The sequence below is a fragment of the Canis lupus genome, chromosome 24, assembly GCF_011100685.1.
Source record: "Canis lupus familiaris isolate Mischka breed German Shepherd chromosome 24, alternate assembly UU_Cfam_GSD_1.0, whole genome shotgun sequence".
Classification (NCBI taxonomy): domain Eukaryota; kingdom Metazoa; phylum Chordata; class Mammalia; order Carnivora; family Canidae; genus Canis; species Canis lupus.
In genome coordinates this window covers 33,945,797-33,962,928 of record NC_049245.1, presented here as the reverse complement: position 1 = coordinate 33,962,928, position 17,132 = coordinate 33,945,797, and the positions used below count along the sequence as shown (strand labels likewise).

Below are 17,132 nucleotides of genomic sequence, written 5' to 3'. Positions count from 1 at the left end.
GTTACCATTTGAGGGGAAATAAAAAGGGCAAAAACACTCCACTCTCAAAAGTCTCCCTTTTTCTTAGCTTTTCTGGAAATAAAAGGCATTTCCTTAACATATACAAAAGTAGTAGTCCTGATGTATACCCTTGAGATACGCATTAAATTGGCCCCTTCTCTCAAAGAAGAGCCTTATTAACGTTACCATTTACACCAAAGATACAGTATCCAAACTAGCTCCCCAACAGTACACAAGTGGATGCAGTGTGTGCACTTTTGTGTGGAATGCAGACAGATATGGTATATTTCATATCTGGTGTCTTTGGTGGCCCAAATGGATACTCAGTATGGATTTTGCTTTTGCCTCTCAGTAAAAATAACAGTTTTCCACAATAAACTACGTATCTAAACTACATACGATGGTAGGCGACATTTCCTACAATGAATGGAACACTGCTCAGTATGATGAATCCTAGTCTGTACTGGTAGCTCCACAGGTCACCTGGAATAATATACCCAACTAACTTACACATAACATACAGCTGTCCTTTGAGACAAAAACATCTATTTTTTTTTCCTCACAGGAGAAAAGGCTGCTCTATGTTTGGTGTATGTTGCCCCCACTTGGATGTGAAGGGTGGGTATTTTGTAAGCTACCAGGAATAGATTAGACATGACTGCTCTGTGAAGTTCAAGCAGACTGTAGCAGCAAGGTAGTGATTTCTGTTGGATTCTTTGAGCACTCTGCCGTGCAGAGGAGTTAAATCTGACACCATAACTACAGCTACACTACAACCACCAAGTGGATGCCCTGGCCATCCATTGGTCTCACTGCAGAAGTGAGCATACACATTGGTATTCTGTTCTCTCTAACAGCATAAGGAATACCTGTAGCTTGCAGGTAAATACTGTGTTGATTGATTTTGTGGGTATGTGTGAGTATCCTGAAGAACTTAAATGAATCCTGCAGAACTTCAGCAGTTCCATATAATGTCTGCTTCCATTATGCTGCACCAAATCATGCTGTAGATCTTGGGAAGTCCCATATTTGTTGCTTCTCATTGCCCCAGTAAACATGGAATACAGGGGGCTACAAGTTTACATCAGATGGTCTGAAATATGGGGCATTCATTGGAAGCTGTGGTTGCCAACTGGCTTGAAAGGAGATCCAGTGTGTATCCAGTTTCCAGTTTCCACACAATGGATGTGTTCCTGAACTAGGTAGCATACCAGAAGGGTGTATGGAATTGGTAACTATAAAGACACTGACTTCAATAGTAAAATCCTCTCCCCTCTTTTGTCCCCATGATGCTTATAATCTCTGGATAATGTCTATGTATTTTTGCAGCAACCCTCCCTCCCCAAAAAATAACAAAAAACAAAGCACATTGCAGAATACAGAGTAGTTCCTGTTTGTGCTCTTGATTTATATCATCTTATTAATAATTCTTAGCTAAATACTGTTAATATTTCTAATTGAATACAGTATTCAACAAACATTGGCAATGTTGAGGAAATAACCATTTCCCCTGCTTGGAATCCAGTATAGCTGTTTCCAGGACATTAAATTAAAAAGATTAATTTCATCCCAGTTTAAAATGCAGCTCTATAATTTCATCTATAATGAAAGAAAAAGCTATATGCTTTTATTCTTTTTTTAAATAGATTCCCCCCCCCAAAAAAAAAAACATACAATTGGAGGGGATTTTTAAAATGTTCTCCCTACAGATATATAAATATGTCACTTTTATATACCTTTTAAAATATCACCTTCCTCGGAAATAATTTCTAAAATGAGGTTGTTTGGGATGTGGATAGGGCAGTAGCTTCCTGCCTTTTTTTACAATCAATAGGAGGCACAGTTGGGCTAATTTAATTTCCAACAAGAATCAGTCTTCCCCTTTGGTGCTATGTCCCTAACTGGGTTCCTCAGCATGTTATTTAACATGATGAAGTATCATATAGTCATGCTTATTAATCAGGTTCAGGGAAGAAGGATAATCACATTTAGTAAAATCCCTTCTGAGCCTCATCTAAAACCTGAGTAGAGAGTCCCAGTTTTTTACTTTTAAGAATAAAAATTTTAAAACTCTTAAGCCAGACAAATTTGAATATTGTACTCAAAACAGAACTCTAACATTTTGTCGTCATCACATTGATCATGTATTGTCTCTTACAGGATACCAATAGGGCAGAAATAAAATGGAATAAGTAGGCAAGATGGATGACTAGCTTGGAAGAATCATTTCTCTAAGGGTGAACACTGGATATCACTCTTTGGGTGGATACTTCCAGTCAGAGCCTTGAAGTAATTCCAGATATACCAGTCTGTTGACAAGAGCCAAACTGCCGCCTTTTGGCAACCCTAATCATTTATGTGTCCCCAGCCGTAGGGAATGCATTGTTCACAGGGGGGAAAAAAGCATATTTGTGGCAAATATTTCCCTTAAGTTGTATTTTTATGTCTTCAGTGTTGCTCCTTTTAATAAAATTGTTTCTAAGTATTCTGGCAAGACCTTTGTAACACCTTGTTTTGCTGGACGTTAACCTTGAGTGTCAAAACACCTAAGTATCTTTGGGAGTTTTCACAGGATTATCACCTCTTCAGATGTCTCTAAGCCACAGTTCTGCTGGCATTGCTCTCTATTCAGTAATGTGCCTCCCTAATGACTCCAGCTGTCAGTGTGTAATTCTGACAATATTGGTCCAGCCAAGCACAAAACTCTGCATCAGGAATCTGCTCTGGATCAAATTTCGGCCGGAATTCTCATTATTTAACCCTTGGACCACTTCACTGGACTCTTGAATAACATTACTTAGTTACCATGTAAGTTGTCTAGCATTGATGCTAGGCACTGGCCCTTACCCTCTTCAAACACTGGACCATGATTCTGGTCGTACCTCAGATGTTCTCAGTTTCTATCTTCAGCTCAACACCCTGGCAATCCAGGTCTTGGAGCATACCCCTACACAGTTGTGGCCTCCAAGTGAGAGTCTGCATTTCCTAAACCTTCCTGTCTGACATTAAAAAAGAGCAAATAGAACCAATTTGTCTACATCAAAAGCTCTGCAGAGAATTTTCCCCACGTGTTAAGGATGTTAAGCTTGGTGCCTCTTTTGGTGAAAGTCATCGGGGATTGGCTCATCAGAAATCCTAGCTATAGACAAATTTCTTATGTGGCTCAAGATGAATTCTATCTGCTCTACAATGCTCATTCCTTTGACAACCAATTGCTCCTTGGGTATGAGACAACACTAGCTCTAGGTGGGCCTCGCAAGTTACGATTCCAGGCTGCGATCACCTCTGCACTCAGTTCTCAGCAAGTGCCACCTCTACCAACGGAAAACTTTTCTATTTGTGCTTAAGAAAATCATCAGCATGCTTCCTAGGGAGAAACATGGACACTTAGAAAACTTGGATCTGTGAGGTGTGATATCTCATTGCACCCCATATCCTACCAGCACCTAATGGCAAAATACTGCACAGGTCTATTGTTTCCATTTCTCACAGTAGCATGGAGCCATTGTGGTGGGGGATCAACATCACACAGCAGCCAGCTATTTAGATAATGATATTTGTGGATGGTATCTGACAGAACAGAAGTACCAAGAACTATTGAAGAATTTTTTTTCAGGAGCAAAAAAAGAAAAACCGGCCCGCCCAAAGAAAATATTCCAGTGAACAGAAAGGAGACGCCGACAAAAAGGACAGAGGCCCTCCTCCATGACATTCTGTAGAACCAAGGCCGAAGGACACCATCCTGGGCTTGTGGTTTCAGTCTCTGGAGGAAAAGAAGTTCAAAGTCCATCACAGTCTTCCAAGATGATCATCTGTCATTTCTTACTCTTTAGGCTCTCAAATACCTGGTGCTCTGCATACCTCTTTAGTCCCAGGAAGAAAAGCATTTCTACCAGAAGCATGTCACTTAACCATCTGAGCCATGGCTTTTCCTTTTACCCTTCTTCTCTTACCTCTCAAATGTTTCCAAATGATATGACTGTATTTCTCTCAAGGCAAAGAGCATTTGGCTTTTCTCCCTCAACTGAATAGATGAGAAATTTATAACTACTTTAGTAGTGTTTGTCATCTGCCTTCAGTTTGTGGACCCTGGTGCTGAAATTTATGTAACTGGTTCAGTTTAAAGGTTCAGTTTCTTTTTAGCCTCTAGTGACCTGGTACCTGAGGGTACACTGCATTTGGTGTCCAGTAAAAACCTCTGGTGCCGTGAGATGAGATTGTGAACCTATTCTCCAGAAACTTGCTTTTTATAACCCACTTGTTGTCTAAGGTCAAGCATCTCATTCAGAGGCTTCATCTTTGCGGCACTCTGAATCCTGCACCCTGTACCTCCCTTTTATTAGCTGGTTCTTGTTTTGAGAAAGATGTTGGGGCCAGCAGCAGGAGCGCTTTTGTTCTGGGGAATTCTTTGTTTGGGTCCTAAAGTGACCCCAAAAGGTTTTTTGTTTTTGTCTCTAGAAGAACAGCTTCTGCTATACTGCTCCTCTTTTGGAGAAAGGAGAAAAGCTATGCCTTTTCATATTATTATCTTTTCTGTTCCTACTTCCACCATTCCTTTGGTTCTCTCCCCCATGTGAATATCATCTTTTCTACATTTTACTCAGAAGGCAATTGAGGGGGAATTAGTTTTGTTGCACATGGACTTAGATTCATTGAGGGAAAGGGAGTGCTTGCCTTCCCGCACTAGAAGCATGAACTGAGACTTTGGGAATCTAGGGTTGTGGTCAGCCTCCAGGGATGGACTCTGACAGGTAAGTAAGGTATTTCAGTGGATTCAAAAGAATGAGAGCAGTATGGCATTTTTAATTATCCTAAGGCTGTGAATAATGTGCTGTGACTCCGTGTTCTTATCTATATCCGCACCCCTCATTTCCACCACGAAAGACTTTGTGTGTGGTCTTTGGTCTGTTAGGTTCATGTTATATCTCATCCCTGATTGCCAAGAACACTTGAAATCTGATTCTACTTCTAATGACTACTTCTGACTGCTCCCCAAGTCAGGTTTATCTGCTGATCATTAATCCAAAAATATTTACAGTTATCCCTTCCCATAGGATCCTAAATGTTTTCCCACATTACGTACTAAACTCCCTGGTCTCCCATATGTTTGTTCCCACAAATCAAGAGTACTTATGAGCCTTAAAATATGTACAAGAACTTTTCATAGATCCAAAATTGGCGTTTGAATTATTTTTGCTGTGCCCATGTGGATGAAGTGAAATTGAGGCTTTCGACCAAGCTTGATGGCATCATGATGGCTGCCTAATATATGTAATCATGGCAGATGACAAAAGTATAAATCAAATAATGATGCCTGCTCACAATTTAAACATTTATTGAACTCCATTCTGTTGTCCTAGAGATCCAAAGACTTCAAGAAAGCTTACTCTTTAGTAGAGAAGCCATGTAAACAGATAATTACAGAACTGTGTGATAAGTGCAGTGATAGAAATATGTACAGGAGCAAAATTCATTCAACATAAGTCATGGGGCATCTGCTGCATGCCAGACATTATAAACTTACATAGTGGGTTGATAGTGGAGAGTCAGATTGACAATCCTTGTCCTCGTGGACTCGCAGTCTAGTAGAGCAGACAGCCGTTACACACGTAAATAGATATGTCAAATTGTGACGAATGACAAGTAAAAACAGTGCTATGAGAAAGTGTGGCCGGGATTTAAGGGCAGAAAATAAACTTTTAGACTCTTAGAATCAGGAGTAAGAGACACATACTCTATGCTGAGACTTAGAGAATGTGTACAGATCTGTTCTTGCTGCCCAAGTAGAGGCATCAGGAAAAACCGTGACTAGTTACAGGTGAAAGGCCAGCATGGCTAGATAGTGGTAAACTTGGGACTGGAGGGGATGAGGTTTGAGAAGACAGCCAAGTTTCTTACCAGAGATTTTGGATTTAATTCTCAATACTGTGGGAAACCAGTGAAGGGTTTTTATATATTTGAAAAATCACTTTAGAATAATTTGGAGAAAGATTAGAAAAGGAGCAAGAGCAGAAATGGGGAAATCTTTCACCATGGTAGAAGTCTCTTGGCTGTGGTTTTAGAGAGAGAGGTCATTATGGATTGGCCTGCAGCATTGCTAATGGATGTCAAGAAATGTGGACAGAATTGATAATCAGTTTCAGAGAAAGAATGAACAGAACTTGCAAATGTGATTGGAAGAGCGGATGGGGCTTCAGAAAGAATGACATTCGGTTCCCTGACTTGAGCAACTGAGTAGGTGGGTGTGCCATTTACTGAGATGGAAATGACTGGAGGAGGAGCATGTTTGTTGGGAAAGTCCAGGAGTTTAAGGGCAAATTTTATGCAGGTGCTGATCCTTAAATAGGTCAAACAAGAAGACATTGTGAAAAGGTAAATATCAGATAGAGATGAGTAATAGAAATAGTAAGTGCTCTAAGAGTTGAGCAGCAGGAAAAATCAGCAGTTATTAGGGAGATTAGAGATTCTTGGAAGATTTGAGACATGATCTTGCCTGAGAGGAAGGCACAGGAAAAATATTACAAGTTGGAAAACTATATGAATAGAAATCCTGAAGCAGATAGGATCATGTGAGTTAAATCATTAGAACAAAACTGAGAAGGTTGAATCAGGAAATGAGAGAACAATAGTAGGGAAGGGTCCAGATTTGTTAGGGAGGGGTATCTAGAAGTATGATTGTCAAGCTGCAATTGGTAACAGGTGGAGATTGGGATGGTTAATCTGGTATTTATGTGTTGAATGACTTGAAATTTGGAAGATTGGTTTTGGGTTTGGGTTTTTGTTTTTTGGAAACTTGGTATCAAGCATAAAAATAAGGGTTTGGGTTATACTTGTGAATCCAGAGGGAATGAAAAGGAAAAGTGACAAGGATTCTACTGACTAAATGGGGAAAAGAAAGGAAGAATCAACATTTCAACATTGACTTTCAAGAACATAAGCCTTGGTTAACTAGAAAGATGATTTTCGGCAGAAGTGAAAAATTTGGGAATGGGACTAAGAAGTGGGTTGAATAAGAAGTTTCTTTGTTTTTGTTTTAAAGACTATTCATTTGAGAGAGAGAACACGAGCAGGAAGGGCAGAGGGAGAGGGTGAAGCAGACTCCCCACTGAGCAGGGAGCCTGATGTGGGGCTCAATCCCAGGACTGTGAGATCATGACCTGAGCCTAAGATGCTTAACCTACTGAGCCACCCAGGCACCCCGAATAAGAATTTTAGACATTTTGAGACTGAGTTTCTGGTGGGGTGGGATGTCTTACGAGGAATATTGAATGGGAGTGGCCCAAACATATTTGTGACTTCACAGTTAAAAAAAAAATTAATGAAAAGGAACTGGGTTCTGCATTAAATTCAGATTGAGAGAGACCACTACTCAGTAACTACGTTGTGAAGACAGAAAAGCTGAATGTCTTTATACTTTATTGCGTGTGTCATGTTGTGCTTTTTATCCCCCCTTAATTTGATTATCCTGCTCAATATTTTAAATGACGTTTTCTGTACTTCAGGAACGACTACTTTGATCACTGTTACTTTGTATGAGATTGTGCATTTGCTCCTTTTTTTCTTCATGAGTCTTCATATGTCCCTCCAACTTTCACCCCTTTTAGAATCTCTTTCAAACATGTCTGGTGGGGAAAAGCAGGTTCTAGGGGGAAGATGCTTCCACTTTGAAAACCTGGAGATTGAGATGATAGCATGACATGTGTAAGGAATACTGAATTACTCCCTGATACCTGACAAATACTGTGACCCCTGCCAGAATCTTTGGCTTTGAGTCATACATTATTCTTTTGATGTCCTAATCCTTTGAGATCCTGGAACCTACTAGTCTTTATTTGCTGACCAGTTGGGTGACTGTCTTCAAATTTTAGTCATGTTCTCACTGTTTGGCTGCCGTGTTTTAGAGAAAAATGCTTGGATAGGGTGGGGGCTTCCTCCAATAAAGAGCTGAAGGGTTGGCTACCTTCAATTTCTTTGTCTTAGCTCCTTCTTGCTACCTCCCACAGAGATCCATATGGTTTTGGAGACGGTCGAGATACACGACGTGATAGATCCCCAATCCGAGGAAGTCCAAGGAGAGAGCCCAGGGATGGCAGAAATGGCCGGGATGCCCGGGATAGCAGAGCCATGCGAGATCCGCGAGACTTGCGGGACCACAGAGATAGCAGAGACATTCGGGATCACAGAGACAGCAGAAGTATGCGGGATGCTCGGGACATGAGGGACCTTAGAGACTTTCGTGATCTAAGAGACTCTAGGGATTTTCGAGATCACCGGGATCCCATGTACGACAGATACAGAGATATGAGAGACTCCCGAGAGCCCATGTACAGGTACATATACAGCCATCTGCTTGGATTTCTGTTGTTTTTTTTTTTTTTTGTAAGTCTTTTTTATGGGTGTTCTGCTGAACTAATTGAAGGCTCTGTGAGGGCAGCGACTTTATCAGCCTTATTTTTCTAATGTCTAGCAAGTGGCAGATGTGCTACTCAATAAATATTTGCTAAATGTGTGAATGTTTGATGAATTATGCTTAGTGAATGAATCTGGATCTCTTCATGTGACCTATGAAAGGCAGCATTGTATAGATGGGAAAAAAGCACAAATCGTTTTCGCAGTGCACAAACACAGGGAAGATACACACGTGGCCAGCAGGTCTGTGAAAAGAGGCTCAACATCATTAGTCAACAGGGAAATGCATTGTCAAAGCCACAGTGAGTTACCACTTCACACCTACTAGGATGACTATAATCCTCTATTAAGGAAAGCAACAGCAAATAACAAGCAATAACAAGTATTGACAAGGCGTGGAGAAATAGAACCCTCCATACGTTGCTGGTGGGCATATAAATAGTGTGGCTGCTATGAAGAACAGTTGGTGGGAGATTCCTCAAAAAATCAAATACAGCAGAATTACTCTGACCCATCAATTCCACTCCTAGGTATATATCCAAAAGAGGTACTCAAACAATTACTTGTATGTAAATGTGCATAGCAGCACTCTTCACAGTAGCTGAAGGTGGACAAAACCTGAATGTCCACCAAGAGATGAATTGATATATCCATACAGTGGAATACTGTAAAATGGAAGGTAATTCTGACACCTGCTACAATAAGGATGATCTTGAAAACATAATGCTAAATGAAATAATCCAGACAAAAGAACAAATGTTGTAGGAGTCCACTGACATGAAATATCTAGAGAAAGCAAATTCATAGACAGAAAATAGATTAGCAGTTACAGGGATGGGAAGTGAAGAGTTACTGCTTAATGGGTATAGAGTTTCTGTTCTGAGTGTTCTGCTCAGGGTGATGAGAACTTTGTGTTTCTTTGAAATACTATTTATATATGTATTTTAAACCATAGTTTTTAAAAAACACTTTTAGGTTTTTAGGCAAGAGGGATGGAGAAACATCAAAATTAATATCCATAGTTATTGTCAGTTACTTTGCATTTACTTTAATCCAGGGACTATTCTGAGAGCTTTTTGTACATCCCGACCCCCCCCCCACCCCAGTCATTTTGCAATGACTGTTAACACAGTCACAGCCACAGAGCTGATAAGTGGTGAATTTCAGACACAGACCTTGTTTGTCTAATCTATATGCCCTGCCTTACTGTGTCGCTTCCTTACAGGGGACTGGGTGTTGAAGAATTCTGTATCTGAGTTTTACAGCATAGGTGAGTTTTAACTTTGTGAGCATTTCTTCCACTTTTCAGGAGAGAAAGCTCTTATGACCGATACCTGCGAATGGATGACTATTGCAGGAGGAAGGACGATGCTTACTTTGACCGCTACAGAGATAGCTTTGATGGACGAGGCCCTCCAGGCCCAGAAAGTCAATCTCGTGCAAAAGGTAAAGCAGCAGTTTATTTCTGTTACTGGTAGAACACTTGATAAATGAAACAGGAAATGAATAACCAACTGGAAAGGGACTAATGACTTGGTGGAGCATTCCATGAAAAAGAAATACAAATAGCCTGCTATAGTGTGTAGGGATCATTCAGCTTAAAAGTAAATCATCAAAATGCAAACTATTTTTAGAAAGTCCTGAAGAATAATTTAGAGAGAATGTGTATGTTATGATCTTGGCCTACAAATAGTTCAGGATTCACAATAAGGCCTATAACTTATTTTTTTTTTTTTAATAATGCTGTTTTGGGGTTTTTTTTTTTAAGATTTTATTTATTTATTCATACAAGACACAGAGAGGCAGAGACATAGGCAGAGGGAGAAGCAGACTCCCTCTGGGGAGCCCGATGGGGGATTCAATTCCAGCACCCTGGGATCATGACCTGAGCCAAAGGCAGATGCTCAACCACTGACCCACCCAGGTGCCCTGTAACTTATTTTTATAGAAAGGAACAGTCCATATTTCAGTTTTCCTTGTTGGTTTCTTACAGAGCGTTTGAAACGTGAGGAACGACGTAGAGAAGAACTTTATCGTCAATATTTTGAGGAAATCCAGAGACGTTTTGATGCTGAGAGGCCTGTTGATTGTTCTGTGATTGTGGTCAACAAGCAGACTAAGTAAGAATCCTTTGGCTATTTCTCCTGCGTAAGGAGAAAGGTTAGAAGAGAAATTAAAACTTCCTTTGGCAGTTGTACCCACTGAATTTGGGCTGTGTATTCTAGCATTGCTCTCCTGTGTTCACCCAGAGTTATGTCATTTATAGCTTAACAGAAAACCCATTACAAACTGGCTCTGGCCCCAAAGCGAAATTTTAGTTTGCTTGACTGGGAGCTTCAGATATGGCCACATCCAGGGTCTCAAACCATGTCATCAAGACTTGGTCTCTGAGTCACCTTCATTCTCGGACAAGCTTTCTACCTTAAAAGGCAGAAGGGCACTGATCCTAGACATTTATCTTAGCAGAAGCTTCTCTTTCCCAGTGCTTCCACCTAAAGGCCTGGAACTGTTTCTCACTGGACTGACCTAGTTCACTCTCCCATCCTTGAACCAGCAGTGCTGGGATGCCTTGATTGGCCAGGGCTAGGTCATGTACCCATTCCTAGAGCTAAAGGTGCAGTTGGGCCTATGGAATCATGTGGACAGGGTAGGAGAAGGGTGCTTTCCCAAAGGAATATTGAAGAGAGAATATATGTTGGTCATGCAAAGCAATAGATGCTCCCTTGATGGAAAAACCCGAATCCCCAGTGCTTTGGGAGGCACATGTCTCTGCATTTGTCAGCCAAGCCTTCTTTGTGTAGTGCCATGATCTTGCAGAACTGTTAGGAGACCCTTCTAGCCAGTCCAGAGTTTACAGTACCTCTCTGCACACCTCTTTTTCACATTATTTCCTAAAGAGACTGAGCGGAGAGGCAGAAGGAAGCATAGCAACTTGCAGCTTGGCACTAGCTATCTTCCCTTTCCCCAGGTGGTTAGTAAATAACTTCATGTGTTTTCTAGCAGTTTGGGGTTAAAGAGCTAATTTCAAGGCAGAGACTAGGGAAATAGGTGTTGGGACACCAAGCGGCAGGAAGAACCTCCAGGCTCTGGGCTGCCTTGTCAGAGATAGATACCGCTTTAACTATAGATGGCTTTTTTTTGTTCTCGACACATGATAATAGCTGTCATTTTCTGAGCACCTACTCTTCTACCCCTTTGCTGGTGCTTTACTTAAATTATTTTTAATCTTTACACTCCTCCCGTCACATATATATTCATTCAGCTCATTTCCCATATGTATGACGAATCTAGGTACTGGGGCTGTGATGGTAAGCATGCACAGGGCCCCTTCCTGTTGTGGAGCTTACACCCTCGTCAGGCAGATGACAAAAATGGATGTATTGGTGATGAGCCCTCAGAGAAGAAATACATCAAGGATCTAATTTAGATTGGAGAGAAGGTCAAGGGAATGACAGGAACTGAGCCATATTGTTCTGGTTTTATTGGTAAAGAAACAGTTTCATAAGAGGTTAAAGGATTTGCTTAAATCTTCACAAGTAAACACTAAGGCTGGGATCCAGACTTCTCTTTCTAGCATTAAAGCCCATGTCTTTTTCCATTATATTATGCAGCCACCCCAAAGACAGATACATGTTACAAGTCTTAGGCAGGAGGATGGTGTTTAAGGAAGGACCACTGGACTACAGGACCAAGAGAAGGACCTGGGTACTAAGTACTGTGCTGTTGGCAACTTGTGTGTGACCTTTCTTAGCTAGTCATAACCACTCTGGACTAGTGTAAAAGAAGGAATTGGTCTAGATTCTTGGATCCTGAAGTGGACACTAGGGAGACACTGGATATGCTAAGATTTGAACTCGTGATAGGAGCACACTCCTGGCTGAGGTGCAGCAGTGTACAGATTGGGAGCTGGTCAGGGAGTGCTCACCTGGATCCTATTTGTTTCTACAGAGATTATGCTGAATCTGTGGGGCGAAAGGTACGAGACCTAGGCATGGTAGTGGACTTGATCTTCCTCAACACAGAGGTGTCACTGTCACAAGCCTTGGAGGATGTTAGCAGGGGTGGGTCTCCTTTTGCTATTGTCATCACCCAGCAACACCAGATTCACCGCTCCTGCACAGTCAACATCATGTTTGGAACCCCACAAGGTACGGAGGCCCAAGTATATCAGAATTCCAGAGGTAGTCACTAGTCCATTAATTCTTTCATACCTTACTCAGAAGAAGCAGGTTTGGGCAAATAACTTGCAGGTCACTCAAATATGGTAGGGCGCTTTTAGAAGCATACTGGAGAAGCCTGCATGGTCATTTCTTGAGTCTGATATTCTTTCAGTGGAGACAGTTCTGGGCCTACTGTATAGAACACCGTATATTTAGCCCATAGGTATAGACAGTAGGATACTGGCAAATGTTTAACAACTAGTTCTGGGGAGGGATCAGGAAGCAGTGTGGTTTACAGCATTGGCTAATCTCTGTGGTGTAAATGCTCCCACTTTGTCCTGTTTCAAGCTACCAACATGAAGTCACTTGAGAAGAGATGCGCACCCTGGCGCACACTGCACTGAGCGCAAGAGAATCCTTGATTTCACCAGACTTCGTGATAAGGGACAGAGAATACAACAGGCGATGAGGATACTGTGTACAAGTGTATTAGAGGAGTTGAAGGGGCAGAAGGGCAAGGAGGAGGCCCAGGAAGCCCTTGAAGCCCTTCCCTGAAGTCGCTTTTAGTAGTAGTAGTGGTAGTCCCAACTCAGAATGTTGGGACTCAGACAACTGATGCCCTGGTCATTGCTCCTCCAGGGCAGACTTTTACCTTTTCCCACCACACTCGGAACCTCTTTACCTGATGGGTTGCACCCATAACCATAAAATACGTAAGGTTCTCCACTAGGTCATTTGGTCATTTGTCTCTCAAGTAGTTCTCAAGATGTGTGAGGACATTTATGTAAAGTTCTGAGGCTTCTTACCACCCTGTAAGTCATGTTGCCCCCAGCTGAGGAGAGGAGGTTATTTAGGGTCACATTTGTTTTTTTGTTTTTTTTTTTTTTTTTTTAATTTTTTTTTTTTTATGATAGTCACAGAGAGAGAGAGAGAGGCAGAGACAAAGGCAGAGGGAGAAGCAGGCTCCATGCACCGGGAGCCCGACGTGGGACTCGATCCCGGGTCTCCAGGATCGCGCCCTGGGCCAAAGGCAGGCGCCAAACCGCTGCGCCACCCAGGGATCCCTAGGGTCACATTTGATCTTAATCCATGACCTTTGAACTGATGAATTCAAAAACAGTAGGCTGGCTCTGTGCTGAGCATCTCAGTGGAGAGCAGGCTTTACAGAAGGCCTTTTTTGGCACCCTGCGGCCTGCCTCCCATGGTTATTCCCTATGTGGTCTTTTTGAATCTCTGGGAGATGGTCGTGTTTCTTTGATTTTTGCTACAAGTCTGTGATCTAGGAATTCCCCCAAAGAACCAGCTCTGTGAAAGGTGTGTGTTCCCCACCAAAGAAATCTATTCACTTATCTTCCCAGCCTTCATCTCCTTCCTCTCTGCTCCCTATCCCACAGCTTTTTGTCACCAAAATGGTTTTCTTGCTGGTTTGAGGTTAGGAAAGGCCCGGTAGAATCCAGCAGGTAGGCACTCAGGTGTGTCAGGGGATAAAGTAAGTCCTGTCATTCTCTCCTGCAGAGCATCGCAACATGCCACAGGCAGATGCCATGGTGCTAGTGGCCAGAAATTATGAGCGCTACAAGAACGAGTGTCGAGAGAAGGAACGTGAGGAGATTGCCAGACAGGCAGCCAAGATGGCCGATGAGGCCATCCTGCAGGAAAGGGAGCGCGGGGGCCCCGATGAAGGAGTGCGTGGGGGGCACCCTCCAGCCATCCAAAGCCTCATCAACCTACTAGCAGACAACAGGTACCTCACTGCTGAGGAGACTGACAAGATCATCAACTACCTGCGAGAGCGGAAGGAGCGCCTTATGAGGAGCAGCACCGACTCTCTGCCTGGTGAGCTACGTGGCAGGGCCGAGGTGAAGTTCTGACTCTGCATTTCTCTAACCCCCAGGCTCTGTTGGGAGGGTGGCAGGCCCAGGCTCTTTGGGGTGGGTAAGGGGAATGAGCTCATGCCCTGGGTTCTCCCATGGGCTGTCCTTGCTGATATAATGGTAACTTAAGATCTGGGAAGTGAATTTCATTCCCTGTAGTTAATGTGGTGTTGGGTGGGCTAGGATTGCTGGCCACCTGGTAACTGAGATGGATGCCCTTTTTTTCCTTAAGTAGTCCTCTGGGGCAATTAAGCTGTTTTCTGGAGACAGCACATACCATGAAGTAGCCCCTTTGGGAAGTTGATGTTATAGTCTGTGTATCATGTGATTGATGTGATCAGTAATTGTTGTTCTTCCCTGGCTGCTAAGCCTCCTGCCCACGGAGGGTATTTCAACCCGATACCTCCTCCTTCTGTCTTTTAGGCCCGATTTCCCGCCAACCACTCGGGGCGACCTCGGGTGCCTCGCTGAAGACACAGCCAAGCTCCCAACCGCTCCAGAGCGGCCAAGTGCTCCCCTCTGCTACACCCACTCCAGCTGCACCCCCCACCTCCCAGCAAGAGCTTCAGGCCAAAATCCTCAGCCTCTTCAATAGTGGCACGGTTGTGGCCAATAGCAGCTCTGCATCTCCCTCAGTCGTTGCCGGAAACACCCAGAACCAGAATTTTTCCACAGCAGTGAACAGCCAGCCTCAGCAAAGATCACAGGCCTCTGGCAATCAGCCTCCAAACATTTTGGGACAGGCGGGATCTGCTCGGAACATGGGCCCCAGGCCTGGGGCTCCTTCCCAAGGGCTCTTTGGCCAGCCTTCCAGTCGCCTGGCACCTGCCAGCAACATGGCTAGCCAGAGGTCTGTGTCTTCCACAGGTATCAACTTTGACAATCCAAGTGTACAGAAGGCTCTGGACACCCTGATCCAGAGTGGCCCTGCTCTCTCCCACCTGGTTAACCAAACCACAGCACAGGTGGGGCGGCCCCAGGCCCCAATGGGATCTTACCAGAGGCATTACTGAGGCTAATCTCTCAACTACCCCCAGTCCCCTCATCCCCTGGCCTCCCACCTACTTCGTTCAAATAGTTATTTGGAGGATGTTCTCTGCGCCTCTCCAGGTCTACATCGAATGTTTCTACCACCTGCTCTCTTCTGCCTGAGGCTGTGTTGCTTATTCCTTCCAGAGTCAGAGTTTATACTGCATTTGGGGGTGTATCTTTTTTTGTTGTTTTTGTTTTTTGTTTTGTAGAAAATAAATATCTCTGGGGTCACTTGGGCAGTATAGGTGTCTCAGTTTATATGTCATGGGTTACTCTGGTCTCCGTCTGCTGGATATGGAGGTTGGGGGACAGGAGGAAGCCAAGCACAATCGGCTGAGTTTAGAATGGCATTTCATGCCAGTCGCCACCGCCTTTATTCATTTTGAATTTACCAAGGTTTTCTAGCTTCGCGCAGGCCGACCAGAGCTCAAGCCCCTGTTCTGTAACTCCTGCCTGGGGTTTCAGAGGGCTTGGTCTGGGCTTGGTCTTGGCTTGGCCAGCAGTGTTGTCGTTGTCGTTCCTCATCCCATGTTTATGGGGCCTGCTTGAGGATTCATAAATGAACTGTTCTGGAGTTGTTGAGAAGTGTCCATGGCAGCCATAGAAGGAAGCACTTTTCTGCATCATCCAGGGTGGTTGGTTTAGGGTTTTCTTTCTTTCTTTTTTTTTTTTTTTCCTCTCCATGTCATTGGAGTTTCTCCAGTGGACCGAATAGCTCCAGTCTCCAGCAGTTCAATAGGAACTGTGAATCTGGACCCTGACCACTCACCCCCTTAACATTTCTGTCAGCCTCTTCCTCTCCAGTGCTAGTTTTCATGGAGGCTCTGAAAAGGCAGCTGGAGACTCTGGCAGGGAACACCCCCCTCCCTTTTTTTTTCCCCAAGTGATTGAGCTTTTGCTCAGAAATCAGGCTCTTATTTTCATCTGGACTCTTGTTCTGTTTTCTGAGCAGCAGGAGGTAGGGACCATTTTGATGTCAGACTTTTGGTAGCTGGACATGTCCTTGTTACAGGTGGCTGTTCATAACTTTTGAGCCAGAGTGAAATTATTAGAGGGAGGACTTCTGGCTGCTGCTCTAAATGGAGCCAAAGGAAGCTGCCCTCTCCCTAGGGATGGTGCTCATTAGAGCCCTGTGGATCAGTCTCAAGGGGCCCCTGGCAGGGACGAGGAAGAGCAGTGACTTCAGCTGAGTCCCTGCCAGTGGCTGAGCAAACAATGATTTCAAAAATTCAAGGTCCCCAGGTGGCAGCGTTTTACGTTCTGACCTGTTTGTGTTATAGAGTGTTTTTTTTTTTCTCTTTGGAATTCTGTGTTGTTAATAAGATGAGATGATTACTTTTTAATTAAAATGAAAAAGTAAAATCTGTGTTGTCTTTTTGGGGTGTGAATATCTGCAGGGGCATTCCCTCTCAAGGTCAGAAGGTGAGGGTCCCTGATGGAGCACAGACTGGTTTCCATCTACCCCCTTTGTCATCCTCTTGTGGTCAGGCCTGAAGACCTCCTAACCCTAGGCTCTCCTCATGCATCCCACCTACTTAGAAGCTTCCGTAACAGTCAAGAACTAAGCCTACTGGCTAATTTTGATGCTGTGTTAAACATCCTTTTTTATGGTAGACTTCTAGTGTGGCAGCAGGCTCGTCCTCTTACTCTAAGAGAG

The 17,132-nt window shown here is 43.4% G+C and overlaps 1 protein-coding gene across 3 annotated transcripts in view; it reads left to right on the top strand.

Moving 5' to 3' along the window:
* Window positions 1-16,837, top strand: part of NCOA5 (nuclear receptor coactivator 5) — a 29,216-nt gene extending 12,379 nt beyond the window's left edge. For 2 of the 3 annotated variants that reach the window (XM_038572496.1, XM_038572497.1), the window contains 6 exons: window positions 8,004-8,330; window positions 9,719-9,855; window positions 10,403-10,529; window positions 12,358-12,557; window positions 14,085-14,405; window positions 14,867-16,837. In XM_038572496.1, the coding sequence (XP_038428424.1) occupies window positions 8,004-8,330; window positions 9,719-9,855; window positions 10,403-10,529; window positions 12,358-12,557; window positions 14,085-14,405; window positions 14,867-15,456 (1,702 nt within the window). In that variant the 3' untranslated portion in view covers window positions 15,457-16,837. Of the gene's footprint in view, window positions 1-8,003; window positions 8,331-9,718; window positions 9,856-10,402; window positions 10,530-12,357; window positions 12,558-14,084; window positions 14,429-14,866 lie in introns of all 3 variants that reach the window. The other variant, XM_038572498.1, reaches the window with a different exon arrangement.
* The last annotated feature ends 295 nt before the right edge of the window (window positions 16,838-17,132 follow it).